The sequence below is a fragment of the Oncorhynchus mykiss genome, chromosome 1, assembly GCF_057628025.1.
Source record: "Oncorhynchus mykiss isolate SJ-2025 chromosome 1, ASM5762802v1, whole genome shotgun sequence".
In the NCBI taxonomy this organism is placed as follows: domain Eukaryota; kingdom Metazoa; phylum Chordata; class Actinopteri; order Salmoniformes; family Salmonidae; genus Oncorhynchus; species Oncorhynchus mykiss.
The window spans coordinates 44,409,629-44,437,288 of record NC_143022.1 but is presented as its reverse complement, the minus strand read 5'-3'; the positions used below and the strand labels follow the sequence as shown (position 1 = coordinate 44,437,288).

Genomic DNA, 27,660 nt, shown 5'->3' with positions numbered 1-27,660 from the left:
TGAAACAAATTGCCTGTTTTATGTCCTGTAAGACCAGCACGCACTCCTCTTACAGACACAGTGTCATTTCTCCATATAATGACTCCCATCTCTGCACACCGCTTTCAATCTTCCATGGTAGTTTCCCAGCCCTCTAGGCATACACGGCTGCTCTGGAACAGCCAAGCATAGATTGTATGCAATAATCTCATTAACACGTGTGATGAAATATTTATATCCATTAGAAATTACATGAGCACTGATCGTATTGTTAAGATCCGGTCGGGAGGAAAACGCAATAGCTATGCCAAAAGGCATATTTAAATGTAAGCTCAGTGGAGGGAATCGAGCGACGTCAAAGTCAAACCTTCAGATTCAACAAATGATATACGGCATAATCCAATGTGTCTGACAGATTTCTAGGTCACCTGAAGCCATCTATCTAACCAAGGTTTGTGTGTTGTGTGATCTGTCATCAGGTCAGCGAGAATGCCAAGCAGGACCTGAAGGATGGCTTGTCTCTGTACAACACAGACAACAATGTAGGCCTCAGGAACGCATGGAACATCATCCAAGCAGAGGTTTGTAGTATGTGACATTCTAGGATCATGACCATTCGTGAACAATCCACTTTCACATGTAAAACAGCAAATTAACTTTCATGTGGACTCAAGTTCACCTCAGGATAGTGCATAAATGCATTTATAGCGAAGCCTTCGCCTGAAACCATTTTTGCTGTAAATACCATGGATGGTTGAATTAACAGAACAGCCGGTATGGAACATCCATACTGTTTCTTGGAATATGCTATGGGCTCCTTAAGATACAGCATCTTAAGGGACAGCATCTTACAGGGAGCGTACATACGTAATTACAATAGACTAACTTACTGACATATTTATCAGAATTGTTTTAAGGACTCTTTGGACGCACAGACAGGTAGCACTAACTTCTGCCATCCCCCTCCGTGTGTGTGTGTCCTGCAGTGGAAGTGCTGTGGGGTGGTAGGGTACACAGATTGGCACGAGGCCCTCAAGGAGAAGGTGGTGCCCGACCGCTGCTGCCAGGAGCACTACCAGGAGTGCGGACGCAACTCCACCAACATGTTCTGGACACGGGTGAGTGGGCACACTGGACACCAGGCGGACACAGGGCAGTCACTGTCATGAGATGTGGATCCTCTGGAATAAATTGGAGGCCTATAGGTCATATATTAAACAATCAAATGTGATCAATGTCACAAGCATGGGAAACCAAAGAGCATTTTAACACCAGAAAAGCCTGGCCCTTTGACCCAATGACCCAACAATGTAATAAATACATTTCCAATATGCTATCGGAAAAATATATATTTTTTTGTGTTTATGAAGGTCTTGGGTAACATCAGAATATGACAACAAAAAAATTGAACACAATAGCATTTTCAATAGTTTACGTTACTGTGGCACATGCTCATGTTTGGAGTGCATGGAACAGTGGTTATCATTGGAAAACGTTTTATTTGGAAATAGAGCTTATCTCTTTAATTTTGAGAGTTATTTGGCAATGGTAAGGGTTTTGGTAACCTCATAATCTGCTCTTTCTGATAATATATAGAAATCAAAACATCTTACCTGCATGCAGCTATGTAGGAGGATTTGAAAAAGTTCTTCTTTTTTTTTAAATCCTCTTAAATCTGCTTATAACACATTCCGTTTGTGATATCGAAATATTTTTTTTTACAACATATGTGAGTTAAATAGACTTATATAGGAAAAGTCAAGGACGGAGGGTGGCATGATGTAAACCTGGACTCGGCTCTTCTAGTGCCAATCGAAGACTGCACAGATTCTTTCTGCTCAGACAAAAAGGTGCATCTAAAAGAAGTATATATTTCAAATGATTATCCAATAGTTACTTTGCAAGTGTGTTGAGGTAAGGATTGTATTGTTTTGAACATCATTTTAATTTTAAGTAGCCTAACATTGCTTACTTTGCATTTTGGTCACCGTGTGAACTTTTGCTTTCATTATGCCTAAAACAGCAGTTTGATTTTACAGCACAAAACTTCAGGGTCTACATGTTCCCTATATTTCTGTACTGCAGAATGGGAGATTCCCTATAATAAGAGGTGTGCAACCTGTGCCTAAAGATGGGTTTGAGTTCCATGTAAATCTCTGCAATAGAAAGTTGGAGACTTTTATTTCCCTCACCAACTTCAAACATCAACTATCTGAGCAGCTAACCGATCGCTGCAGCTGTACATAGTCCATCTGTAAATAGCCCACCCAATCTATCTACCTCATCCCCATACTGTTTTTATTTATTTACTTTTCTGCTCTTTTGCACACCAGTATCTCTACTTGCACATCATCATCTGCTCATTTATCAGTCCAGTGTTAATCTGCTAAATTGTAATTATTCGCTCCTATGGCCTATTTATTGCCTACCTTCTCATGCCTTTTGCATACACTGTATATAGACTTTCTTTTTTCTACTGTGTCATTGATTTGTTTGTGTTATTGGCTTGTTTATGGTTTACTCCATGTGTAACTCTGTGTTGTTGTCTGTGTCACACTGGTTTGCTTTATCTTGGCCAGGTCGCAGTTGCAAATGAGAACTTGTTCTCAACTAGCCTACCTGGTTAAATACATTTTTTTTTTTTAAAAGCCCCTTTTCAAATGTTAATTCTTGCTCCTACCTGAGACGCAGACGTCTCATCTAGACACCTGGAAATGCAAATGTGCTACGCTAAATGCTAAATGTACTCGTTAAAACTCAAACGTTCATTAAAACACACATGCAGGGTATTGAATTAAAGCTACACTCGTTGTGAATCTAGCCAACAAGTCAGATTTTTAAAATGCTTTTCGGCGAAAGCATGAGAAGCTATTATCTGATAGCAAATCAGTCAAAACACCTCAAAAGCTGACTTCTGCCCCATGGAAGCACGCACATTGTTTTCGTGACATTGTCAGCCAACCCATCTATTGCAACAGCTGAAACTGTCACTAACTTCCCCGCCACATGGTTGTCACTAGTTAACACAGCCACAATGTCATAATTATAATAATACATCATAATAAGAATACATTTCATTTGAATAGAGAATGTCATTACAGAGTTGTCTCATCATTAGGTTGCTACAACCTAGCTTATGAATGCAAGTTTACAACGTATGCTAGGTGCACAGGTCGAGAGAAATTTGAGTAACCAAGTTGACAGACATTGGCACATTCAACACTGCCTTGCACACCCTTGCCTGCATCTAGATGATCTAGGGTGTAATCATTAGTCCAACAGTTGCAACGAGAGTTTCTATTGGACAAATTCAGGTATATTTATCCCTTGTATTGATCCTTTGATTGGGTGGACAACATGTCAGTTCAAGCTGCAAGAACTTTGATACGTTGGAGGATGTCCTCTGGAAGTTCTGCTAATTGCTATGCAAATCTATGGAAGGGTTTGAGAACCACGAACATCCTAGATTTTGTATTGAAGTCAATGTACCCAGAGGAGGACGGAAGCTAACTGTCCTCTGGCTACACCATGGTGTTACCCTACAGAGTGCTGTTAAGGCTACTGTAGATCTTAATTGCAAAACAGTGTGTTTTAATCAATAATTTGGTGACGTGAATATGTTTAGTTTTATATAGTTTTACATTTAGTAGAGTCTATGGCTTAAACGATTTTCCGGGCCTTCCTTCCACACCGCCTGATTCAGATGTCCTGAATGGCAGGGAGCTCAGCCCCAGTGATGTAGTAAGCTGTCCGCACCACCCCCTGTAGTGCCACGCGATCGATGGCGGTGCTATTGCCATACCAGGCAGCGATGCAGCCAGTCAATATGCTCTCAATGGTACAGCTGTAGAACATTTTGAGGATTTGAGGGCCCATGCCAAACTTTTTCAAGTAGTAGTGACCTGTGAATGAACCTGTGATTGATAACATCTAACAATATACATGAACCAGAGATGATAGCTACAGAAGGGCCACTTCAGTGATTTTACTATCTTTCCTCCCCAACAACCTTGTGCGTCCGAAATATTAAATGTCTTGCCATATTCAAAATTGAACGATCCAAAGTGTTTTCCAATTGCTGTTTTTGACAGAACGTTATTTATCTCCATCGAGTGACTCTTACTATTCTTCCATATTTCCTCCATCACATTCTATCTTTCTTCTCTCTCTCTCTCTCGCTCTCTCTCTCTCTCTCTCTCTCTCTCTCTGTCAAGTGCTAGTGTCCGCTCACACTTCTATTGTTGTCCCTCTGTCCCCTAGGGCTGCTATGAGAAGGTGGAGGAGTGGCTCGATGACAATAAGCATCTCATGGGAACCATTGGCATGTGCATCTTGGTAGTGCAGGTAAGCAGCAAGCTCTCTCCATGAAGCGCGCGTGTGTGTGTGTGTGTGTGTGTGTGTGTGTGTGTGTAACTTCACAGCCATACACTCCCTCTCCCTGTGAGAGACAGGCCAGTAATAAACTCCATGCTCAGTGGGCGTAGTAGTATCTACACATTCTGCCGTACTGAAATATCGAAGATGGTGTCTGGTGTTCCCTGGTCCTGTCTGAGGAAATCAAAGCACCTTGGCTCTGTGCCCAATGCTGGAGCCAGACACCAGGAAGTGATATAAGACCTGATAAAGAGATCTCAGCATGCTGCATCCCTATGTTCCTCCTGTCTGTCCTTTCTGTCTGACTCTTTGTCTACCATAAAGTACCTGTCTGATTATCTTTTCTCGTGGTATGTCTCTCTGACTACCCTAAAGTACCTGTCTGACTATCTTTTCTCGTGGTATGTCTCTCTGACTACCCTAAAGTACCTGTCTGATTATCTTTTCTCGTGGTATGTCTCTCTGACTACCCTAAAGTACCTGTCTGACTATCTTTTCTCGTGGTATGTCTCTCTGACTACCCTAAAGTACCTGTCTGACTATCTTTTCTCGTGGTATGTCTCTCTGACTACCCTAAAGTACCTGTCTTCCCAACCTGTCTGCCTCCTTGTCTACGCTTCCTGTCTTGCCTACCTGTCTAACTCCAGCTGCCTCTCTGCTCTTCCCTACCTACTCTGTGTCAGAGGCAGGAAAGCCCAAGCTCTTTAACGTATAGAAGTAGAGTTGTCACCATGATTTTAGACTGTACCGGTCTGCACTCTCTCTGCTCACACACATGATCAAATCCCAAACACGCCTGTTGCATAGGGTGTTTTTGAGAGAGGGATAGAAAGAGAGCAGGAGAGAAGTAGAGAAAGAGAGAATGAGATATAATGAGGATATATAGAAGGCTGAGCCTGCAGCAGCAGAAGGACAATATACTGTACATAGTTTACTTTTCCTTTGACCTTTGGCCTGACCCCACCACCTAACATTCCCCAGCCCATTACTGAGAGAGTAGCAGAAATGGGACTCATTAAAAGGCAGTCTGCAGAGACGTGTATCCCTGTGCCGGCATGGGTTTGAATCCGGCCCTCTGCCTACTGCCCTTTGACTCAAACTCCTGTCTTTTCTGTATTCACACTATTATCCTATCTGCTTAATAACAAAATATGGAACCTAGAACCATAGATAGACTTTGCTTCAGACCTCTACTTTGCTCTGTAGAGTAAGCTGGAGAAAGCTGGGGAGAGTCCGCATGAGTTAAAAACCTCTCTGGGATATGTGGGACGGTAGCGTTCCACTTGGCCAAAAGCCAGAGAAAATGCAGAGCGCCAAATTCAAATAAATTCCTATAAAAATCTAACTTTCATGAAATCACACATGTAAGACACCAAATTAAAGCTACACGTGTTGTGAATCCAGCCAACATGTCAGGTTTCAAAAAGGCTTTTCGGCGAAAGCAAACGATGCTATTATCTGAGGATTGCACCTCCATAACCAAAAGAGAGAAAACATATTTCAACCCTGCAGGTGCGACACAAAACGCAGAAATACAAATATAAATCATGCCTTACCTTTGACAAGCTTCTTCTGTTGGCACTCCAATATGTCCCATAAACATCAAATGGTCCTTTTCTTCGATTAATCCCGTGCACATATATCAAAAATGTCCATTTATTTGGCGCGTTTGATCCAGAAAAACACCGGTTCCAACTTGCGCAACGCGACTACAAAATATCTCAAAAGTTACCTGTAAAGTTTGCCAAAACATTTCAAACTACTTTTGTAATACAACTTTAGGTCTTTTTTAAAGTAAATAATTGATACAATTGAAGACGGGGTGATCTGTGTTCAATACAGGAAGAAAACAAACTGACGCATGCTTTCTGGTCATGCGCCTCTATCAAACAGTACACATGAAGTGACCCTCGTTCAAGATGGCCGTACTTCTTCATTACACAAAGGAATAACCTCAACCAATTTCTAAAGACTGGTGACATCCAGCGGAAGCGGTAGGAACTGCAAGCAAGTCCCTTAGAAAACCCATTGAAAAGAGAGTGACCTCAAAAAACAAATCGGAATGGTTTGTCCTCAGGGTTTCGCCTGCTACATAAGTTCTGTTATACTCACAGACATGTTTCAAACAGTTTTGGAAACTTCAGAGTGTTTTCTATCCAAATCTACTAATACTATGCACATCTTATATTCTGGGGATGAGTAGCAGGCAGTTGAATCTAGGCATGCTTTTCATCCAAAATTCCAAATGCTGCCCCCTATCCTATCCAAAGCCTCTGCCCTACAGGTGTGTGTCTGTGTGTGACAGGGTTGGGGTTGGAGTTTGATCTGTGATGTGTGCTTGGCATTGCTCAAGAGCCTGGTATAATAACTGTTAGCTTTTTTCACCACACTGTGTTAGATATTAGGTGGGACTGGCAGGAGTTTAAGAAGGTATCCCTAAGCATATGGACCCAAGTTTGTCTGGAACGAAAGGGAAAGTCAGCAGCAGCTTCCCAGAAGCTAATGCTAATCACAGTAGCAAAATACTTCCTACGGTAGCTAGCGAGCTAACTTCTGGCTACAGTAAGTGTGGTCTGCATGTGTAACTGACCTGGGTTCAAATACTACTTGAAATAATTTATAATAATTTATCTGGGCTTGACTGAGCTTTCCTGGCACAATGGAACCAATAGAATAGTCAAAAAAAACACAAACCCCGCCCATTTGGCACTCTGGGCAGGCTAACGTTGTTTTTGAAAGATTTCAAATAGTATTTGAACCCAGTTATGTTCTGTAATAAAGAGTTTTACTCACTCCAGTCCTGACTGCTTCAGATAATGGCTTTAGGATTAGCCTCCCGACTTTGATGTGAAAGTAGTCCTACGTATCACAGGCTATTCCTTAATGGAAAACTTCAAAGAATAAACTTTTTTTCATAATTTACCTCATTGACATAATGTGCTCACTTATCTCACGGTATTTCATCAGTGACATACAGAGGCATGTTGTTATATTTGATGTTTCAAGACGGCCTGAGAGAGAGAGGTGGTAGCCAATCTCTATCCATGGTTTGGAAATAGGAAAATGTGGGTTGTTTTCAAACTCTGCTGGAGGATTTTTCTTCAGTGTCATAAACTCAACACAAGCCCAGAAGCACTAACAGTGAATGTATTTCACCTAGTGTAGCAGAGTACATAACACAGGAGTTTGCTCACATCACTCAGAACTGGCTGCACTGTACCATTCACTGTGTCCTCTGACTTTGATACAGTAATGATAAAACATGTTTATAGAGACTTCAAAGACCAAATTCATTTTTCTCCCTCTCCTTCTCTGCAGCTCCTGGGAATGGCGTTCTCCATGACACTGTTCCACCAAATCCACAGAACAGGGAAGAAGTATGACGCTTAGCGTGGGACAGACAGCACACAGGGAAAGGAGCCCCATGTACTGCCTGATGGGATAGACTCTGGATGCCCCCCCCCCCCTCCCCATACCTCCTGTATCACAAAGCCTCCCACTCCCCACTCTTCCCAGAAACCCTGTACAGACTGCAGCTGTGTCACCCTTGTCCTCTTCTCTGTCCACTCCACCATTCATTTGCCAAAGATAAATGGGACTGGAAGATGTCTTATGTCGTCTCTCTCCTTTTCAGAAGTAAATATAAATGTTTTGGGCGCTTGGACTAATAGTTTTGCGGGAAGCTTTACTAATGCTCACATCCCCCCTGCAAGGCGAAGAAAGCGGTGAAAAGAAAGATTAGATTGTAGTCTCCAGGTTTTCATGGATTTTGTCGTGTTGATTGTTCATGTTAACTTCCTCTTTCCCTTGTAAATGATGAAAGGCTCCGACATGCTATGCTAGTTTTCTACTCCCCGGAACCCTTTTGTCAGACATTTTTCCCCCCCAATACAGTATGATTTGTTTCTTCTAAATGTGTCCTTTATGCTCTTATGAAATGGAGTGTTTGATATGCTTAGTCAAGACCCTGTTCCTGGAGAGCTACCATTCTGTAGGTTTTCACTCCAACCCTGTTCCTGGAGAGCTACCATTCTGTAGGTTGTCACTCCAACCCTGTTCCTGGAGAGCTACCATCCTGTAGGTTGTCACTCCAACCATCATCTAGTGCACCTGATTTGTATAATTGGCTGGTTTATAAATTGAATCAGCTTAGTTACAAATGGGGTTGGAAAAAAAACCTACAGGAGGGTAACCCTCCAGAAACAGGGTTGGAGAGCCCTGTGTTATCTGTTGTCAGAGGTGTGGAATGGATGAGATGCACAGGAGGCTGCTGAGGGGAGGACGGCTCATAATAATGGATGGAATGGAGTGAATGGAATGGTATCAGACGAATGGAAACTATGTGTTTGATGTTTTCGATGCCATGCTATTTAATATATTCCAGACATTACGGCCACCTGTGATGAGATGTGATGAGTTGCTGTGGATCAGGGATGGGCAACTCCAGTCCTAGGGGGGCGAACTGGTGTGACACTCTTCTCCTAGCCCTATAGCTAACACACCTGATTAGACAAATTGCATGAATCTAAACTGAAGACTATGGGCGTGTTCCTCTGCCCAGGCGTTGCTGACGCATGCCAGATCTTACAATGCCTGGATAGGTATTTTACTTATCAGCTAAACACATCATATGGTAAAGCAATCGTTCAGTCTATGACTTAGTCAATGAAGTGGCACGCAACCATTGGCACGTAATGTCTGAGCAGGTAGCACAGGACCCATGATCAGTTCCCCCAGCAGTGGCTGGGGAAAACGTGTGTCACCAACCAGGCCCCCGAGGACTGGAGTTGCCCATCCTTGCTGTGGATGGTCAGGGGTTGGGGTGGGTCGTAGGTCAAGGTTGTAATGCCATGAGCCCTAAGTGGGTGGTGCCCTGGATTCGTAGAGGTGTTTCCTGTGATGGAAAGAATTACACTTCAGAGGAATCAAGTTAAGAGTGCAGGGCTCTCCAACCCTGTTCCTGGAGAGTTACCCTCCTGTAGGTTTTCGCTCCAACCCCAGTTGTAACTGACCTGATTCAGTTTATCAACCAGCTAATTATTAGAATCATCTGCACTAGATTAAGGTTGGAGCAAAAACCTACCGAATGGTAGCTCTCCAGGAATGCCTGAACTCTTTAGTTTTTATTCCCTCTCTTTCTCCATCTCATCCTTTCGCTCTCTCTCTTACTTTTTACATGTCGGAACGGCAGGGGGGCGAGACAAGCTCTTCACAGTACACATTTTCACTGACATTCCTGCTAGACTAAGTGATGATGTGTCTACACCTGTAGTCTGGATTCTGCTGCTGTAGTTTTCAAAGCGCCTTCCCTGCGTCAGTCAGTCACAGAGTGGGTGGAAGGGAGGGAGTCTGATCAAAAGGCGAGGCTGTGGTTCGGATATGGCAACGCGCCCTGTAGGACAAGTCGTTTTACTAGTGCTATAACGGTGGCTTATGTGCGGTTCAACAGCAGGAGTCCTGTTTAGTACAAGAACAAGGGTAGGTTTCAGGGTACGTAGATAACTACACTCTAAGCTGCTTGGGAGGGCTTTACCAACATGATCATGTTCATTAGGCACTGGAACAAAATGGACTGAAACAGTTTAGGACTACCTGGATAAGAAACGGTCATTTTTGTCGCATAAACATTTTCCTTTGCATGCCCTAATGAACATGGCCCCGTTTTCCTTTAACATGTCAACATGCAGAAGTAGAGGGAACTTAAATAAGCATTCACTTGCAACCTTCTGCTTGTAGTAATCAATTCATTGACTTATTGTTAACATGAAGGAGGGGAGGTTGGCTGAACTGACTGGATGTTTACTGTACTTTGGGGAATTTGGTTAGAAGTTAGATAATCGGGACCAGAAGTGTCTCAGTTCTAAAATCTCATCCTACAATTGCAGGAGGGTTAGAGGCTAGGATGCTGCTTGGGATAAGAGGTGTAAGAACTCTGACATTGCTGCTACATGCAGATGTCGTGTGAAGGATCGAGGAGGCGGCAGGAGGGAAAGGACATTTTGCCAAACGCAGCGAACTCGGAGACACTGCGGCCTTCACACTCTGTCTTCATTAAGGATCATCTTCAGGACCATCTAAGGTCATTCATTAAATCTTAATTTGAACATATTGGGATGTACAATACTCTACATAGTGGTAGATGGCAGCAGATGTGGGTTTTGTGCATGGCTGTGTCACAGGCTCAGACAGTTGTTGTTGACCTTTCTGTCTCTGATTCACTGGATGCCCCATCATAATCCATGTTTTACAACCACAGGAAAAACATGACAGCTGCTGATGTAAAGCACTGGCATGAGCGCTTCAAATCCTCTGCCTGGATGCATCCACAAACATTCGGCACAATTTATCGCTCCAGCAAATGCCGCGAGGTACATGCCAGGGTCGACATTTGTAGAGATGTGACAATTGTCGTTGGTCACGTAAGAACAGGTTTGTACCCTGTGTACCTACATCCGTGTACCCTCTGCCACTTTGCTTGCTCCCAGAAGTAATACTGCATCTGATAATCAGAGACTAAAGAGCACGTTCATCTCAGCTGATCAGATCTGTGATCATTATTGTATTGTGAAAGTCTGACATTGCGACATTGTGTGAAGTGATTTGGGGTGGAAGGGTTAGATGTTGAATGAAATGCAGAATAGCCACTCCATCATGAAGATAGATATACATGATAAAATCCTGATACAAAACCGGCTTCACACAGTCCATATGTCAGACTTCGTTCAAGAATCATTTCAAAAATCCCAAACAGTTTTCCCCGTTGTCATTGACGTAACGTGTAACTGTCATGTGTAACTGCCATCTCTGAAATGTCGGTTTTCTACCGTTTGACATTTTTCTGTTCTTCGGAAAGGAATCCATTCAAGTCTTTGCTTCCCGCATTCTCCCACCGTCAAGTGGTTTTTCAGTGTTTTATCAAACATATGTTGTTCGTTCATGTTCATAGAGGAGAAGAAGTCTATCACTTTAACACTAGTGTTTTATGATGTTGTGTCGTTGTACAGGAGCTGTTTTTTGTCTCTTGTTTTCATACGATCTGCTCTTTTACTGTGTTCTACTTGGCTTTGTTGTGTCAGAAGCTCACTGTCAGTCATCTGGAGAACATTAGGATTATATCCTTGGGATTATAGACAGATAGTTAGACGGGGGAATTGAAGACAAACAGGAACGTAACGTTATTCCTTTTTAGGGTGCAACTAAAGCACCTTCCTGTCTTGACTTCGCCGCAGGCATTTATTCCAGTCCTGTTTTGAGGGAGGAACATGCCGTCTGAGTAGGAGGATCAATACATACTGCATGTTTGCTGTTTTGTTTTCTCTATACGGAGAGCTGGATCCAAACCGCATCGTAAAAGTATTGCAGAAAATCCGAGTTTTAGGTCGATTTAAATTTAATGTCAATATTCCCGCATTCACATATGTCGGCTCAATCTGAAATGACCTTACAAATGTCATCCATTTTGTGTACATTAGGATGTGCTATTCTATTATCTGCGGTATGTCTTTAACCATGCCTGTACCCTTCTTGTAAATGCCGGCCCAACTCTGCCCTATGGAATTTTTCTTACTGCATTACTGTTATTCTAGTCCTGGGAGTAACTGATCAACTGATCAACTGTTCTTGTTGCACATCTGCAATAGGAAGGACCCCATTAACCTAATGCCCATTGGCATCTTCTGATATTGACAGAAGATGATATGAACATCCACGCTCTCTCTGAACTGTTTATTTTTGGAAGTCATTTTCTTAGCTGTACGGGCGGTAACTAATTTCCTACCCATTAATTCATGTTGTTCATCTTTTATTTGTTTGATAGATTGTTTGCATTTGTACTTTTTAATTCAGGAGCATTGTAAAAGAAAATGTAAATGTGTTTTTTGGAGGGGGGGGGGGTTAGTACTGTATTGCTAGTTTAATTTACAGTATTGCAGCTTGTAGTGAGAAATAGGATACATTTCATTCGTGGATTTGGAATGAGCATTAAGTCTTTTTTTTCCCCTCTCTTCACATGGAAACACTGCCACAGACTGGAGATGGAAAGGGAAGAATGGTTATTGGGGGTTTTGTCTGCTATGGAAGCAGCTCATTTCTACCACCTTTGACATATTTTATAATCTCATCACTAATCCCTCACCACTAAAGCTGACTATCTGAGCTGTTCTGAAATGTAAGCTCTTGAATGGTGTGTTTGATGTAGTGTCATGGCAAACCGCAGTGTTATCTGCTCCATGTCAGCCTTGTCCTGTGGAATTTTTTTTTTGTTGCTACATGTAAAAGAACTCTGAATATCTATATTAGGTGGTGCACTACATTTCATTCTTTAAATCCTAATATTTTTTAAATAAAGGAAAGTGTGTCGCAAAATCCCACTATACCCTGTACGCTCATTTGCCTTTCATGTTTGAAGACTGACGTTATTGTGTTGCTTTTGTCTTGGCACCGTTAAGTATAGTTTTTAAAAGTACGGTTTGATTCGTAATCATGTATAATATTTTGGTATATTGAACGGAGCGAATCAGTGAGTGAGCTGTCAGAAGTTAGGCTACATCAGGGGAAACCGTGAACAGCATCTTCCCTTAAAATGTGTGCTCATTTAAAGATAATGAAACCTAAGGGGCAGCTACTGCATACAGTGTGATGAACTAATCACAATAGAAACTCAAATGACAGTGGTCAGGTTTTAAGTTGTATTAGTGGTATGTACGGGATGCGCTTGGTATACATTGTCCAGTGAAATGCTTACTTGCAGGTTCCTTCTCAACAATGCAACAATAAGAAATAATAAAATATATGAATATGAACATAAAATAAATTACAGCAGAATAGAATAAACATTTTAGCATAAGTATAATACAGGAAGGCACAATGTATAGTCCAATATTTACATGTGTATTGGTGAATGGGGGAAGCGTGTATAAATTGAGCAGTATAATAAGTCTGAGCCATATATAGATATCTCTATATACTGTATCTCACTATATCTATGGCTTTGATTTTCTTTGAGTTGGTTTCTACAGATGTGTCCTATAAAATTGGCAATTTTATCTAGTATTTTTACTGTTTGATGTGAGCACAAGAGTATTTTTCTACTGAGCTTTACCCCCTGAGTTAGGCGTAGATTCAATCCATAGCACTGAAGATCCACACTACAGCGCGGTTCAAATCTAAAGGCAATGCTCCCACGTCACAGTAAACGCAGCATATGTCGGCTCAATAGGAAATGACCTTAACATTTTAATCTCGGGAGAGCACGGATCATTATCGCTACAGATTGAATCTAGGCCTTAGCCTATCTGTTCTCCTTCTCTCCTTCCTGTTTGGTAGTGAGTAGAGTTTACTGTGCCATTCCATTCTGGCTTTCTTTAATCTCACTGATCCTTCTATGCAAAAAAATACCTATTTTAGCCTTTGTACAGACCATTTTGTATTAGTAATATGTACTGAAATAAAGTGATTAGTGGTGATTGGGGATATTCTGTTTGATTTTCCAAAATACATTATTTGATTTCTTCAAAATTAAAAAATTAAAAAATTAAAAAAACATACTTACACAGTACCAGTCAGAAGTTTGGACACACTTACTCAGCTTTGCATTCTCTTCATGAGCTTCATGAGTTAGTCACCGGGAATGCTTTTCCAACCACCTAGAAGGAGTTCCCACATATGCTGAGCACTTGTTGGCTGCTTTTCCTTCACTCTGCGGTCCAACTCATCCCAAACCATCTCAATTGGGTTGAGGTTGGGTGATTGTGGAGGCCAGGTCATCTGATGCAGCACTCCATCACTCTCCTTCTCGGTCAAATAGTCCTTTACACAGCCTGGAGGTGTGTTTTGGGTTATTTTCCCGTTGAAAAACAAATGATCGTTCCACTAAGAGCAAACCAGATGGGATGGCGTATCGCTGCAGAATGCTGTGGTAGCCATGCTGGTTAAGTGTGCCTTGAATTCTAAATAAATCACAGACAGTGTCACCAGCAAAAAACCCTCACACCATCACACCTCCATGCTTCACGGTGGGAACTACACATTTGGAGATCATCCGTTCACCCACTCTGCGTCTCACAAAGACAAGGTGGTTTGAACCAAAAAATCTCAGATTTGGACTCATCAGACCAAAGGTCAGATTTCCACCGGTCTAATGTCAATTGCTTGTTTTCTTGGCCAAAGCAAGTCTTTTCTTATTATTGGTGTCCTTTAGTAGTGGTTTCTTTGCAGCATTCGACCACAAAGGCCTGATTCACACAGTCTCCTCTGAACAGTTCATGTTGAGATATCTGTTACTTGACTCTGTAAGGTTCAATCTGAGGTGCAGTTAATTGCCGATTTCTGAGGCTGGTAACTCTAATGAACTTATCCTCTGCAACCGGTGGCGTCCTCATGAGAGCCAGTTTAGTTTCATCATAGCGCTTGATGGTTTTTGCGACTGCACTTGAAGAAACTTTCAAAGTTCTGACCTTCATGTCTCTTTGCTTATATGAGCTGTTTTTTCCATAATATGGACTTGGTCTTTTACCAAATAGGGCTATTTTCTGTATACCAACCCTATCTTGTCACACAGCAGCAAACTTTGTGAAAATTCATATTTGTGTCATTCTCAAAACTTTTGGCCACGACTGTACATTAGAGTGTCTAGTTTGAGAAACAGATGCCTCACAAGTCTGGCAGCTTCATTAAAGAGTACCCGCAAAACACCAGTATCAACATCAACAGTGAAGAGGCAACTCCGGGATGTTGGCCTTCTAGGCAGAGTTCTTCTGTCCAGTGTCTGTGTTCGTTTGCCTATCTTAATCTTTTCTTTTTATTGGCCAATCTGAGATACAGTTGAAGTCGGAACACCTTAGCCAAATACATTTAAACTAAAGAGAAAGGTGGCCATTGTTACTCCCGGTCCTAGTGAAAAGCCAAGTGTCCCGGTTGATATATTGTCAAATAGATATTTGAAAAACACCCTGGGGATTGATTAAAAAAAAAGTTTGACATTTTTCTGTGGACATTATGGATATAATTTGGAATTTTTGTCTAAGTTGTCGTGACCGCTCTTTCCGGTGGATTCCTGGGCATAACACACCAAACTAACGGAGGTATTTGGATATAAAAAATATCTTTATGGAACATTTGTTGTCTAACTGGGAGTCTCGTGAGTGAAAACATCTGAAGATCATCAAAGGTAAACGATTAATTTGATTGCTTTTCTGATTTTCGTGACCAAGTTACCTGATGCTAAGTGTAGTTATTGTTTTGTCGAGCGATTGTAACAGTACAAATTTAAACCGTCCCTCGCCCATACCCGGGCGCGAACTAGGGACCTTCTGCACACATCAACAGTCACCCTCGAAGCATCGTTACCCATCGCGCCACAAAAGCCGCGGCCCTTGCAGAGCAAGGGGAACTACTACTTCAAGGTCTCAGAGCAAGTGACGTCACTGATTGAAACGCTATTTAGCGCCCACGCTAACTAAGCTAGCCGTTTCACATCCGTTACACTCACCCCCCTTTTGACCTTCCTCCTTTTTCCGCAGCAACCAGTAATCCGGGTCAACAGCATCAATGTAACAGTACAAATTTAAACCGTCCCCTCGCCCATACCCGGGCGCGAACCAGGGACCTTCTGCACACATCAACAACTGACACCTACGAAGCGTCGTTACCCATCGCGCCACAAAAGCCGCGGCCCTTGCAGAGCAAGGGGAACTACTACTTCAAGGTCTCAGAGCAAGTGACGTCACTGATTGAAACGCTATTTAGCGCCCACGCTAACTAAGCTAGCCGTTTCACATCCGTTACACTCACCCCCCTTTTGACCTTCCTCCTCTTTTCCGCAGCCACTAGTAATCCGGGTCAACAGCATCAATGCAACAGTACAAATTTAGACCGTCCCCTCGCCCATACCCGGGCGCGAACTAGGGACCTTCTGCACACATCAACAGTCACCCTCGAAGCATCGTTACCCATCGCTCCACAAAAGCCGCGGCCCTTGCAGAGCAAGGGGAACTACTACTTCAAGGTCTCAGAGCAAGTGACGTCACTGATTGAAACGCTATTTAGCGCCCACGCTAACTAAGCTAGCCGTTTCACATCCGTTACACGATCAATAAACTTACACAAATGCTTGTATTGCTTTCACTGTAACGCATAATTTCAAAATCTGAGACGACAGGTGGATTAACAAAAGGCTAAACTGTGTTTTGCAATATTGCACTTGTGATTTCATGAATATGAATATTTTCTAGTAATATTATTTGACTGTGGCGCTATGCTATTCAGCATTGCTGATGACAATTACACCGGATCTGGGATGGGTGGTTCAGAGAGGTTAACAAGTCACATAAGTGTGTTTAATAATGGTGTTTAACATGATTTTTGAACGACTAGCTCATCTCTGTACCCCACACATACAATTATCTGTAAGGTCACTCAGTGAAAAAATGTTTTTAGAAATGTTTGTACATTTATTAATACAGAAATATCTCATTAACATAAGTATTCACACACGAGTCAATACTTTGTAGAAGCACGTTTGGCAGCTCTTATAGCTGTGGGTCTTTCTGGCTAAGTCTCTAAGAGCTTTCAACACCTGGATTGTGCAGCATTTGACCATTATACTTTCCCAAAATCTTGTGAATGTGCAAATGGGGGGCTGAGGGGAAGGGCGTGATTTAGGATTCAGCCAATGTGGACACAGTGGACTTATAAGAGACATTTTACTACCATATGTAGATGCAACAGCTACAATCTGGGCACAATCAAAATTGGTCCAGTTGCCTGAGTGTGAACTGCTTGATGACCTCACTACCTTTTCCTGTCCAGTCTCAGACAGGGTCACCTGTCAACCAGCCAGGATGAGCCTAAGAGCAAGATCCAATAACCAGCACAGAGGGAATCACACACTGGGGTTCAAGGGGACCACAACACCCCAACAGCAGGTGTTAACTTATGTCTACAGGGAGAGAGAGCAGGACATGAGGATGCTTTTTTTTATAGGTCAAATTTACATTTCCACATTGTTGAAGGCCACTTTCATTGGGTAGGCCCATACTAAGAAATCAGAAAATGTGATAGCCTACAGGGAATGCTCTGGTGTTGTAAAACTTTGGCCAGGATTCCATCAGAGGCCCTTTGTCGTCAAGCGCATTGCAATACCATTATTTTAAAGGCAATTTCCCTGACATTCACAGAGAACGCATTTACGGTAAAACGCTGAAGACTAAAAAAGCAATTGCTTTAGATTCCGGGCCCACTGTCAATTCACAATGTCCAGCCCCTAGGGCCTAGACAACCTATATGTACTGTATATACACTGCTCAAAAAAATAAAGGGAACACTTAAATAACATCCGACCGGCCAACGGCCAACCGCACCAGCATATGGTCTCACAAAGGGTCTGAGGATCTCATCTCGGTACCTAATGGCAGTCAGGCTACCTCTGGCGAGCACATGGAGGGCTGTGCCCCCCCCCCCCCCCCCCCCCAAAGAAATGCCACCCCACAACATGACCGACTCACCGCCAAACCGGTCATGCTGGATGATGTTGCAGGGAGCAGAACGTTCTCCACGCCGTCTCCAGACTCTGTCACGTCTGTCACGTGCTGAGTGTGAACCTGCTTTCATCTGTGAAGAGCACAGGGCGCCAGTGGCGAATTTGCCAATCTTGGTGTTCTCTGGCAAATGCCAAATGTCCTGCACGGTGTTGGGCTATAAGCACAACCCCCACCTGTGGACGTTGGGCCCTCATACCACCCTCATGGAGTCTGTTTCTGACCGTTTGAGCAGACACATGCACATTTGTGGCCTGCTGGAGGTCATTTTGCAGGGCTCTAGCAGTGCTCCTCCTGCTCCTCCTTGTACAAAGGCGGAGGTAGCGGTCCTGCTGCTGGGTTGTTGCCCTCCTACGGCCTCCTCCACGTCTCCTGATGTACTGGCCTGTCTCCTGGTAGCGCCTCCATGCTCTGGACACTACGCTGACAGACACAGCAAACCTTCTTGTCACAGCTCGCATTGATGTGCCATCCTGGATGAGCTGCACTACCTGAGCCACTTGTGTGGGTTGTAGACTCCGTCTCATGCTACCACTAGAGTGAAAGCACCGCCAGCATTCAAAAGTGACCAAAACATCAGCCAGGAAGCATAGGAACTGAGAAGTGGTCTGTGGTCCCCACCTGCAGAACCACTCCTTTATTGGGGGTGTCTTGCTAATTGCCTATAATTTCCACCTGTTGTCTATTCCATTTGCACAACAGCATGTTAAATTTGTCAATCAGTGTTGCTTCCTAAGTGGACAGTTTGATTTCAGAAGTGTGATTGACTTGGAGTTACATTGTGTTGTTTAAGTGTTCCCTTTATTTTTGAGCAGTGTATATATACCCACATATGAATATTGATCACAGGGACTTGGTTTGACTAGATGTTTCTCTGGTTGTAGGCTACTCATAAGGCTACACTGTAGTCCTTTACTGCAGCCTGGTCATGCTATGGATCAAGATGGTCATGCTATGGATCATTTAGCTATTTGATATAGTATTTTAGGACCCATTTAGATATCTATATATATTTTTTTTAAAGACCAGGTTGTTTATTGAGAGTGACAGGCAGCCTCAGTGACAGACAGGCTGACAATACATTAAAGCTCCTGGGCCAATGGGCCATTCAGCAGCACTGAGGCCACAGATATTTTGTGTAACCTGATTCCTGGGCTTGCAGGACAGTTCTGGTGCTTACCAGCCATGGCAGGGCAGCGTCACAGCTGCTAGCCCCCCTTTTTAGGCAGCAGCCACTGCAAACTTTACACAGGGGGCTGATTCGTATGGTGGTCAAATATCTCTGGGTTTGGACTAGGCATTTCTGTGTTTGTTTTTGGAGGTTTTTATTTCATTTATGAACTTTTATTTAACTGGGACGTGCCATTGAGGTCAGAAGACCTCTTTCCCAAGGAAGACTTAAGTTTTCTGGGTATATTTACATTTTTTGGAGCATAGAAGAGAACAAAAATGGATAGGAAATTGAATCTTAACCGAGCCGAGACTTTTTCCTTCATCAACCCTTGGATAAGGTACTTCCTGTTCTTTTTCAGCTTCTTGTTCTGGGTAAGTGGAGCCACTCGGCTGAAGACCTCTAACATACTGTAACAAACGTAAGCCCTAAGCACCAGTGATCTGGCTGTAGATGTGTGTAATATACAGTAGGTAGTGTACAAACCACTGAGCAACAGAATGCTGCACTTCTAAAGTACAGAAATACGCTCTCAAGCTAAACGCTCGTGAATTAAACATGCAGAGATATAACTCAGAAAGGTTTCCTGGGCTGCAAATAGCTGGCAGACGCTCCCTGTTCAGATGATTCACAACCGTAAAATGTCGACATTCACAGCAACAATATATCAATCTGACACGTTGTGGGTGAAATTGACTGTCTCATTTCAATGGTTCTTCATGAACTTTGCACGATCAATTATTCCTCAAAACTTTCTGAAAGTCTTAGGGGTGGTGTAAAATGTCCACTAAATTGTTAAATACGATGAGGAATGGTTATCTTTTACATGACCAAAAGTTACACGTTTGTTGTAGTGTAGACCTAAAGCCTACAGTCTAAGATGTGTGAAAACCACTGAGCAACATCTGGTCAATGGTCAATGCAAGTCTCTCTTCCAGTATTGTGTTTATTCAATGAAGAGTTTGTGTGTCTGGTAAGTCTTCAACACCACCCGTTTGTTAAAGAGCACATTGTCGGATGTCTCCTATAGACTTATTATCTCTTCCACCAAGCACAGGGGCTGAATGGCTGTCCTAAAGCTCACATGACCATGTCGTCATTGTGAGTGTGCGGCCACGCGGCAGATAGACAGGGGGCTTGATGCTGGTGCATGGTGTTGAAGCCATAGAGATAACACTGGGGTTTTATCTCATTGGGTGAGCAGACAGCTACAATAAGATAGAGGGTAGGGCAGAGATTATGTGATAGACGAGAGACGAAGCACTCACGGGATGGGAGTCGCATTGAAGTTCCATTGGCTCTTTGTGCAGGAGCAAATCCCATCGGGAATATATTGCAACCTGTGAAATCACCGCTCTATCAATCCTTCTTTATCCATGTCTAGGCAAACAGAGAGAACAGAGATGTGCAGAGTGTGTTATTGAACCGTCCAGGCCAGGGGACCGGTGGCAGCCAAACATCACTGGGCTAGTTGTGTGTGTTTATCTGGACAGGCCCTGGACTGCAGTGCTACAGCCTTTTGTTCCAGTCTCGTCCCCCTGGCTTGGCTCAGCTGAGTCAGGGGCTCAGGCCGCCCCAACACAATCCACCCAGAATACAGGACCGTTTCTCCCTGTTCAAAGCCTGGGAACATATCTGGAATACTTTCACCAGTGTATCTTATTCCCAGCACAGACCAACATTTTTTTTATTTGATTTTGTCTCCCCAATTACGATCTTGTCTCGTCCCTGCAACTCCCCAACGGGCTCAGGTGAGGCGAAGGTGGAGTCATGCGTCCTCCAAAAAATGACCAGCTTAACCAGACTTCTAAACACCTGCTCTCTTAACCCAGAAGCCAGCCGCACCAATGTGTCGGAGGAAACACCGTTCAACTGGCGACCGGGGGTCAGCCTGCAGGCACCCGGCCCACCACAAGGAGTCGCTAGGGCGTGATGAGCCAAGTAAAGTCCCCCCAGACCAAACCTAACCCGGACGACGCTGGGCCAATTGTGCGCTGTCCTATGGAATGAACCCGGGTCTGTAGTAACACCACTAGCACTGCGATGCAGTGTCTTAGACCGCTGCATCACCCAGGAGGCCAGCACAGACCAATTCTATACAATAGGCATGTTTCAGCCAGCCAGCCAGCCAAGAGGGCATCACAGGCAACCTAAGAGCAACAATTACAGTACTAATTTATTTGATGATCTTGAAACCACTGGAGCTCCAATCAAACTGTGGAAAAGTACACAAGCCAATCAGGGGGTCTGTAAACAAAAGACAAACCATACAAATCATCATTCAAGGTGGTATAACAATCATGTAGGGAAATAGATTTTGAAAACAGAACTCTTAACGCCTTCAGGGCTGTGCTTTTTGTACACATCACCTACTGACAAGGGCTAGCTCCAAGGACTCTAGCTCGAAGAATAGGGTAGCCAAATGTCTGTCTGCCAAAAAAGAATAAAAATACAATGAAGAGCTGGAACAACTATCAAATCTTCTGTCTGAGATTAGTTTGGCAAAGAAGAAACCACACAGCAAAAGCTGACAAATGAACTAGACAATTCCCCAAAAAATAAATGGAGAAAAATTGAAGGCAAGCCTCGACTGATTTGATGAATAGCCCTAAGCCCAAGGTTGAAAACAGTAGCAACAAAAACAAAAAACAGCATTTTAAGGGCTCTATTCAATCTGTCAGGCTGAAGCGTAACGGATTCCACGATAGAAATGTAAAAGGTCAATTCAGATTGAGCCGACATATGCAGCGTTTATCATGAATGCGGTCTCCGCAAAAGCGGGAACATTGCCTTTAAATTTCAATCACGCTGTAAAGCTGAGCGTCTGTGATGCGGATTGAATAGAGCCCCAAGTTATTAACTGTTAAGGGTTTCCTGATCTAAAAAAAGTTGTATTATTACTATTTTAAGGAGATTATATGCATATCTGATTTATTGTCCTCTTTCAGGTCTTCTCCTTGCTGATTGTTGCTATAGGGGTATATGCAAAGGTTCAAAAAGCAACAGGTATGACCCATTTTATTCTGCATATTCCAAGCCATACATCTGTATCTGAAAATATGCTTTCTGCAATCTTAACTTCATGACATGGTTTGCCTTTCATTCATTCCAATATCACTGTGAAACGAATCCCCAGTAGAGGTGCCCAGAAAGATCCCCCAGCTCATAGTAGGTTGTGCTAGTGGGTCACACCACACGGTTGTCTGTGTTCGTCTCTTGCAGACACGGTCAGAGACACGTTCCTGATCGACCCAGCGGTCATCCTGATCGTGGTGGGCGTGGTCATGTTCTTCATCACCTTCTGCGGCTGCATCGGAGCCCTGCGAGAAAACATTCACCTTCTGAAGACGGTAAGGCCAAACTTTTCATATTCAAGCCACCTTTAAACAATAAATATGAGACGGTCGGAAGAAGGTGCTCCTAAACGATATTCAGTACAACAACTTTTTCCCTCTATTGGAGAACGTTAAAAGGTCAGGACTGGAAATAGCACTTATGGGAAACTCTGTACCTACCTGCCTCTGACAGAATACTATCTCTGTAACGTCTCTTCTTCTCCAGTTCTCCTTCAGTCTGACTCTGGTCTTCCTCACTCAGCTGGCCATAGCTGTCCTGGGCTTCTTCTATTCAGACCAGGTACTGTTTCTACACTTCCTGGGGTCTGGTACTGCGCCTACAGCCTGGTGTCTGTCTAGTTCCTACTCTCTCTCTCTCTGTGCTGTCTTCGTGTCTGCACTCCCGTCGCTGCTAAAACAGGGCAGTTTAACCACCCTCGCAGCATCCTCTCCCCATCCGCTAAATGATTCAAACGCTCTGTCACTTCAAAGTGGAACCAAATGTTCAATTTCAACAAGATCTCTTCTAGGACGTTTGCCGTTAATGACATTCGGGAGGTGCCTAGAGGCATACTGGGGGAGAGGGGGGAGATTCTCCAGGGGGACCGTGGGCGTATTACCACTCTAAAGCATATGTTATTACAGCCGTCATAGCACATTAGGAGCCATCTATTCCAGCCCCAGGGCCCCATACTTAAAGCTCTCTCAAAACATCCCCTAGGGGCCATTCCCATAATCAAACAAGCCGATTTACATGAACATAGTACTTTACATACCTATCCTCCTTCTACTCTGTAACCCCAGACACGAGACGCTCTGGGGAAGTTTGTGAATAAAGCCATCGTGCACTACAGGGATGACCTGGATCTGCAGAACCTCATGGACTACATTCAGAGAGAGGTAATCTATTCCACTACATTCAGAGAGAGGGCATCTATTCCACTACATTCCACACTTACATAACATGCTATTTTCTCTTAATAAGTTAAACCACATCAGACCCAGGTTGAGTTCATTACAGCGAGTCCCAATAGGCACACAACGCCATTTTGAAATCTTTGCAACTGACCTGTTCCCGTTGGGGAGGTGGACTTAACATGTTAACCAGGACACCACAGAGTGACCTCAGATCAAAAGTTCTGTTACCCCAGCTTCAATCAGGCTTCCCACATGAAAGCCCCTGAGTAATATGCTGTTCAACGCATTCTGCATCTCCCCTCGCGTGTTCACCCATCTGCACGTACGGGCACACTTCGGCTGCTGGCAGGTTCACCCATCTGCACGTACGGGCACACTTCGGCTGCTGGCGGGTTCACCCATCTGCACGTACGGGCACACTTCGGCTGCTGGCGGGTCCTCCCAGGAGTGGAGAGTGAGAGAATATACCAGACAATGTTTCTAATTATCCCTTTTCCGTATATTTCTCCTTCTCTCAGTTCAAGTGCTGCGGCTGGAACAACTACACTGACTGGTCATGGAACCAGTACTTCAACTGCACCCAGGGGAACCCCAGCTCTGAGCGCTGTGCGGTCCCTTACTCCTGCTGCACCCCCGTACCAGGAGAGGTGGGTGGGGGCTCAAAACATACATACAGTGCATTCAGAAAGTATTCATACCCCTTTACTTATTCCACATGTTGTTGTCACAGCCTGAATTCAAAATGAATTTAAAAAATATATATAATAATAATAATAATAATAATAATCTACACACAATACCCCATAATGAAATGTTTGCCAACTTATTGAAACTGAAAAACAGAAATCCCATTTACATAAGTATTCACACCCCTGAGGCAATACGTTAGAATTACCTTGGGCAGCGGTTACAACTGTGAGTCTTTATGAGTAAGTCTCTAAGAGCTTTGCACACCTGGATTGTACAATATTTGGCTTCAAGCGCTCTCCAATTGGTTGTTGATCATTGCGAGACAGTCTTGCCATAGATTTAAGCCGATTTAAGTCAAAACTGTAACTAAGCCACTCAGGAACATTCAATGTCGTATTGGTAAGCAACTCCAGTGTACACCGAGTGTATAAAACATTAAGAACACCTGCTCTTTCCATGACAGACTGACCAGGTGAATCCAGGTGAAAGCTATGATCCCTTATTGATGTCACTTGTTAAATCCACACCAATTAGTGTAGATGAAGGGGAGGAGACCGGTTAAAGAAGGACTTTGAAGCCTTGAGACAGTTGAGAAGAATTGCAACAGTTCTGGGTTTTTCACATTCAACAGTTTCCTGTGTGTATTAAGAATGGTCCACCACCCAAAGGACATCCAGACAACTGTGGAACGCAACTGTGCCTTCTTCACCACGCTGTCTGTGTGGGTGGACCATTTCAGTTTGTCCGTGATGTACGCCGAGGAACTTTCTACCCTCTCCACTACTGTGGAGTAACTACAATGTTGTTGATCCATCCTCAAAGGTCCATGGCCTGACTGAGGCTGTTCTGGGGGCAAATGTGTTCAATCTTCATGTTTTGTCAATTCAGTGTGTATTTGGCCTTTCCTGCTGAAAGGTGAATTTGTCTCCCAGTGTCTGCCTGAAAGCAGACTGAACCAGGTTTTCCCTCTAGGATTTTATCCTAAAAAACACCATTGCTGATGACAAGCATAACCCATAACATGATGCAGCCACCACCATGCTTGAAAATATGAAGAGTGGTACTCAGTGATGTGTTTGATTTGCCCCAAACATAACACTTTGTAATCAGGACATTAAGTTAATTTCTTTGCCACATTTATTGCAGTTTTACTTTACTGCCTTATAACAAACAGGATGCATGTTTTGGAACATTTTATTCTGTACAGGCTTCTTTTCATTCTGTCATTTAGGTTAATATTGTCAAATCAAATGTTATTTGTCACATACACATGGTTAGCAGATGTTAATGCGAGTGTAGCGAAATGCTTGTGCTTCTAGTTCCGACAATGCATTAATATCCAACGAGTAATCTAACCTAACAATTTCATAACAATTACCTTATACATACAATTGTAAAGGATTGAATAAGAATAATGTACATCAAAAAATATATGAATGAGTGATGGTACAGAACGGCAGAGGCAAGATGCAGTAGATGGTATAGTGTACAGTATATACATATGAGATGAGTAATGTAGGGTATGTAAACATATGAAGTGGCATTGTTTAAAGTGGCTAGTGATACATACCATATACTGTATCTTGCCATCTTGATGTAATGTATCACTAGCCACTTTAAACAATGCCACTTCATATGTTTACATACCCTACATTACTCATCTCATATGTATATACTGTACTCTATACCATCTACTGCATCTTGCCATCTTGATGTAGAGTACAGTATATACATGAGATGAGTAATGTAGGGTATGTAAACATTATATGAAGCGGCATTGTTTAAAGTGGCTAGTGATAAATTGATGTAATGTTACCATTATTAAAGTGGCTGGAGTTGACAGCAGCAGCCACTCAATGTTAGTGATGGCTGTTTAACATTCTGATGGCCTTTAGATAGAAGCTGTTTTTCAGTCTCTCGGTCCCTGCTTTGATGCACCTGTACTGACCTCGCCTTCTGGATGATAGCAGGGTGAACAGGCAGTGGCTCGGGTGGTTGGTGTCCTTGATGATCTTTTTGGCCTTCCTGTGACATCGGGTGGTGCAGGTGTCCTGGAGGGCAGGTAGTTTGCTCCCGGTGATGCATTGTGCAGACCTCACTACCCTCTGGAGAGCCTTACGATTATGGGCGGAGCAGTTGCCGTACTAGGCGGTGATACAGCCCGACAGGATGCTCTCGATTGTGCATCTGTAAAAGTTGTGTTTTTGGTGACAATTTGAATTTCTTCAGCCTCCTGAGGTTGAAGAGGCGCTGCTGTGCCTTCTTCACCACGTTGTCTGTGTGGGTGGACCATTTAAGTTTGTCCGTGATGTACGCCGAGGAACTTTCTACCCTCTCCACTACTGTGGAGTAACTACAATGTTGTTGATCCATCCTCAGTTCTCCTATCACATTCATTCAACTCTGTTTTAGTCACCCTTGGGCTCATGAAATCCCTGAGCAGTTTCCTTCCTCTCCGGCCACCGATTCGATGGACGCCTATATCTTTGTAGTGACGTAGTGTATTGATACACCATCCAATGCGTAATTAATTATTTCACCATGTTCAAAGGGATATTCAATGTTTGCTTTCAAATGTTTCTACCCATCTACCAATAGGTGCCCTTCTTTGTGAGGAATTGGTTAAATCTGTTTGAAATTCCCTGCTCGACTGAGGGAAATTGCATGTGTGGGGTACAGAGATGAGGTAGTCATAAAACATTGTGTTAAACACTATTATTGCACACAGAGTAAGTCCATGCAACTTGCGACTACTTAAGTAAATGTTTACTCCTGAACTTATTTAGGCTTGCCATAAAAAAAGGGGTTGAATACTTATTGACTCAAGACATTTCAGCTTTTCATTTGATTACCTTGTAAAAAATATTATTCCACTTTGACATGTGGTATGTGTATTTTGGGGGTATTTCTGAATGCACTGTATGTATGTTAACCCGACAGCAGCCTGGTCAAGGGGTTTGGGTCCCTTGGTGTAACAGTTAAGGTGTTGGGTTGACAGTCGCTGGACCTGGGTTCGAGTCCCGGTAGGGGCCAATCCCTGAATTCGCAGTGTTGGTGTCAGAAGTGGGATGGGTTAAGGTCACTAAACTTACATAGATATAGACTTACACACAGGTCATTATGTATAAATGCTGACATCACCCTCATTACTGGAGATAATTAAAACACAAATGGAGATCTACAGACAAAAGCATAGATGATTTCTCACTCTGGATAGAATTACACTGACCGTTTACAACGCGATCAGAAACCCATTAACTAAACACAAGAACCGAGGTAGTGCTACAACCTGCAGTTCACATGCTGTAACTACACAGCAATTATAACAGATGAAATGAATCACAATTCATTTAAGTCGATGCGGTTGATTTATAATTAAACCCGTATGTTATTACAATGTAATTATCTGTTTTGAGTCAACAGCACATCACGATTGCTTATGTATGAAGTCTTAATGTCATTTTGTCTCTGTACAGGTTGTGATCAACACCAAGTGTGGCTTTGGGGTCCAGACTCAGAACTACCTCGAGGCCACCAAGTCCATCTATCCAGTGGGTTGTGCAGACCGGGCGGTTCGGTGGATTGAGTCCCACCTGCTATTGGTGGGGGCTCTAGCTCTGGGTCTCTCCCTGCCTCAGGTAACCCATGCACAAGGGCT

General features: G+C 43.2%; 2 protein-coding genes across 6 annotated transcripts in view; both read left to right on the top strand.

The window, feature by feature from the left end:
* The window catches only part of tspan9a (tetraspanin 9a), a 279,052-nt gene extending 266,330 nt beyond the window's left edge, over nucleotides 1–12,722 (top strand). For 3 of the 4 annotated variants that reach the window (XM_021601788.3, XM_090231846.1, XM_090231839.1), the window contains 4 exons: nucleotides 459–560; nucleotides 966–1,097; nucleotides 4,240–4,323; nucleotides 7,672–8,267. In XM_021601788.3, coding sequence (XP_021457463.1) covers nucleotides 459–560; nucleotides 966–1,097; nucleotides 4,240–4,323; nucleotides 7,672–7,743 — 390 coding nt within the window. In that variant the 3' untranslated portion in view covers nucleotides 7,744–8,267. Of the gene's footprint in view, nucleotides 1–458; nucleotides 561–965; nucleotides 1,098–4,239; nucleotides 4,324–7,671 lie in introns of all 4 variants that reach the window. The other variant, XM_021601781.3, reaches the window with a different exon arrangement.
* A 6,302-nt stretch (nucleotides 12,723–19,024) lies between these two features.
* The window catches only part of tspan33b (tetraspanin 33b), an 11,087-nt gene continuing 2,451 nt past the window's right edge, over nucleotides 19,025–27,660 (top strand). Inside the window, exons 1-7 of one of the 2 annotated variants that reach the window (XM_021601741.3) lie at nucleotides 19,025–19,433; nucleotides 22,008–22,065; nucleotides 22,282–22,409; nucleotides 22,621–22,695; nucleotides 23,199–23,294; nucleotides 23,831–23,959; nucleotides 27,479–27,640. In XM_021601741.3, the coding sequence (XP_021457416.1) occupies nucleotides 19,338–19,433; nucleotides 22,008–22,065; nucleotides 22,282–22,409; nucleotides 22,621–22,695; nucleotides 23,199–23,294; nucleotides 23,831–23,959; nucleotides 27,479–27,640 (744 nt within the window). In that variant the 5' untranslated portion in view covers nucleotides 19,025–19,337. The remainder of the gene's footprint in view (nucleotides 19,434–22,007; nucleotides 22,066–22,281; nucleotides 22,410–22,620; nucleotides 22,696–23,198; nucleotides 23,295–23,830; nucleotides 23,960–27,478; nucleotides 27,641–27,660) is intronic. The other variant, XM_021601760.3, reaches the window with a different exon arrangement.